General features: G+C 39.1%; 1 protein-coding gene across 1 annotated transcript; it reads right to left on the bottom strand.

The window, feature by feature from the left end:
• Positions 1-335: 335 nt before the first annotated feature.
• On the bottom strand, positions 336-1828 carry LOC133577144 (dromaiocalcin-2-like). The gene is made up of 6 exons (XM_061930733.1): positions 1822-1828; positions 1700-1754; positions 1538-1620; positions 1325-1456; positions 865-913; positions 336-791 (listed from the first exon to the last, which is right to left on the bottom strand). Exons 2-6 carry the CDS (start codon positions 1752-1754, stop codon positions 733-735), a joined length of 378 nt encoding a protein of 125 aa, XP_061786717.1. The 5' UTR covers positions 1822-1828; the 3' UTR covers positions 336-732.
• Positions 1829-3311: the final 1483 nt, after the last annotated feature.

Below are 3311 nucleotides of genomic sequence, written 5' to 3'. Positions count from 1 at the left end.
TTTCACCTCATAGAAGCAGCCTTTTAGGGTTGTTTTGTAATGATTTGAAAAATTATTTAGTTGTTTATTAATTGTCTCGGTCTAAGGTAACTGCAGTGTCCTAACGAAGTATCGCTGCATGACACTGAACCGGCTTTGCGACTGTTTCCATGCGAGTTCAATAACAATGTCATCGCCTTCAAGATACACAGTGTGCGTTTTCGGAAAGTAAATTCTGATACTGATAAATTCTGCTGCAGATCAATTCTGATATGATTTTCAGAACGACTCATAAAGAAGGTTTTAAATGTGACTGGAGAGAAAAATTCACCAGGAAATCATGACAGACAAAAAAGTAATTTGCAGATTTTTATTGATTAAAACACCCAGAGTGTAGATGAACAATCAAACATTGAACATCAAGAGTATGTGAACGCACCAACGACAACCTCCTTGACTTGTTTATCATCGAGCAAAAATGTGACAAACAACACAGCCAAACAAGAAAACAAACACACAAATGTCCTATAAAAATAGTTTTTTTACAGAACTTAGTCGTAGGAATCTTGTTTCTCTGTCTTAGCGCTGATCTGCAGACCCCACCCTCCACTCTCTAGCTTCAGAAATAATTTATTCAATAGCAGTAAAGAAGCAAATTTGGGACAGATAAAAAAGCTTATTGGCCAATTTATGGCATGCAGAGTCAGTTTGCTCATGCCTTGTATGATTAAGGGCCGCTGTTGACGTTTACATCTACATGATGCAAACATATGGCTTGTTGACATTGCAGTTGGCGGTGCTGCACACTCCAGCTGTGAGAAAGCAAAACAATTTGTGAAATTTTCTACCAGTCAGATCCATTGTACAAGTTGTTGTTCTACATACCAGGTGCAGGATCTTCAATGTACGCACACACTGCTGAACCTCCACAGCCCTGCAAGACAATCACGTTACATTGATTCACTTTTAAAAAAAGAGACACTACCTTACTTGGAATTTGCACCCATAAAAGAGTGTATGTGTTGTGTTGGCAGCAGTGATGCAGTGCTAGAACATGGGAGTGTGTGGACAGTGGTCGCCACTTTGTGCACACACCCCAAAGACAGACAGAACCACAACCTGGTAGACAGCCCGCAAAAGACCGATGCAGGGACGAGGCAAGGCAAACCCAGAAGACCGTCCCTAGCAGGGCAGCTCAAAGCCCAGAGTGTTGGTGAAAGCAGTCTAGCCAGACCAGATAGCCACAAGTACTCACAGAGTCACAACTGAAAGCCCACCACACAGCAGCTTGACCTCAGACCGCCACCCACCCTTCCCCTTCAGTTGACTTTGCTACTGGTCACACCTGGCTGGTGAGTTCTATCCAGGTGTCTACGATGACATCGGCATTAGCGTCTCTGATCTCATTAAGAGTGTAATTATGTCGCGCTGTATTATTGATGGTCACCAGTTGAGCACCAAGGGTCTCGCAGTTTCTCTGATGAGACAAAGTACAAAACAGGATCACTCAGTTGAATCCTCTTATTTGCACAGTTTACAACGTGAAATCCATCCATACCTTTGCACCTTGATAAGACACTGGATTGTCTTCGAAGATGTAACATTCATTGTTACGGAGTGTCCAGCCAGAACGACAGCTACCTGCAACACAATTGTTCTTTGAAAAACAAACAGGAAATATGTAAAAAAAAAAAAGTGTCTGGGTGTATTAGCTACCAACCAAACACTCCACTGATCCCACACAGGAGGAAGAAGACGCGAAGAGAAAAAGCCATCTGTGCAATGATAGACCAACACTGTTGTATTAAAAATGTCAAAGTAAGTCAAGTTGTGTCGTCTTACCTTTGCAGTGAAGATGTTTGATACTGAGGACAACAACGAGCCATCCTTTTATATGCTAGCTTGACACCGCCCTGGAAAGTCTGGTATGTTATTTGTGTGATGATTATCCTCAACAAAACAAACGTTAAAGGTCGGACTTAATTAGCTAATTAAGTTAAACTATTAAAGTTAAGACAATTAAAATGAAAGTTGAAATTAAGTTGAGGGTAAATCGGCGTCTTGTGGTGGGGTGTGGCACTGACACCTCCCAAGTTTTTTTTACTTAATGATTATGCTCTAATTATTGTAAATACAGGTTCGGTAAGGTTAAGAGGCACTTTTGGAAAAAAATAAGTAATGGAGTATTGTTATGACTCGTCTCGTTTCGTTGCAGTGTATGAACTCTGTGGACGGCCAGCGTCTACACTGTTTAAAGCACCGTGAAGCTGCGGGAATGAGAGAGAGGAAAGCCGCGTCGTTACCAGTGATAAGAAGCTGATTCTGAACAAAAGAGCGCGTTGTAGCGCATATTTAGTCAATAACATATACACACAACACTATATATTTAATCACTTATTTTTTTTGACATTTTAGGGGAAGCTGAGCTTCCCTTGCAGTCTTAGAGCAATCACCACTGCAGTAAATATACAATAGAACAATATAAAATCTAGCATGAATTATAAAAACAAGTATTAATGTGTTATGCCCATTTGATTGTAGACTCTTACTGACACCTTGTGGCGATAGGAAAGTACTACGCGTGATTTGTTTATACACTTCCGGGTTGACGATTTCAGGAAGTCAGTTTATGAGACAAATGAGAAGCAGACAAGTTGTGTTAGCCCTTACAAGCCTTGGAAAAGATAAGTCTGTAAGTAAACTGTTTATCTTGTTTATATACTTCAATATTAAGGTGGAATCGGTTCAATTTGATAGTAAGATGTTGATGGAAAAACCATTTTAATGGATGTTTTGAGGACATAAAATGACTGCCAGTCATATATTTCCACCAGCGAAACATTTTCAACACTCAGAAGTATTGTTTGATGATAGTATTGTATATTTGTGTAAAGCTAATACTTACACATTGTGTACCACATTTCAGTATGTTATTTGAATCACGTAGCTTATACATTTGTCATTGTGTGCATTTCAGTTTTACAAGTAAAGTGCAAGACAAAAGTAAAGATAAGTACAAGACTAAAGTAGTGTGAAAGATCAACAACAATAAAGAGCCCAAATGGATTCATCTGCTTTGGAACTTTATTGGAACATCTTGGATTGTTAGAGGTCTGCCAAGCTGTAAAACCTCAATACATATAGTGAGGGCAGAACGTAATGACTTCAATAAAATTAATACATGTTAAATAAAAGCCAAATAAAAAAAAAAGATTTTAAATCTGCTCCTAAAAACATGAAGCTGATCCATAGACGGGGGCCATAATAGTGAAAAGATGCCATCCTCTGACTTTGTGTCCTGACATCATCATTAAATAGAAATAATAATTAGG

Source organism: Nerophis lumbriciformis, linkage group LG37, assembly GCF_033978685.3.
Source record: "Nerophis lumbriciformis linkage group LG37, RoL_Nlum_v2.1, whole genome shotgun sequence".
NCBI lineage: Eukaryota > Metazoa > Chordata > Actinopteri > Syngnathiformes > Syngnathidae > Nerophis > Nerophis lumbriciformis.
This window is presented reverse-complemented; position numbering and strand designations above follow the sequence as displayed.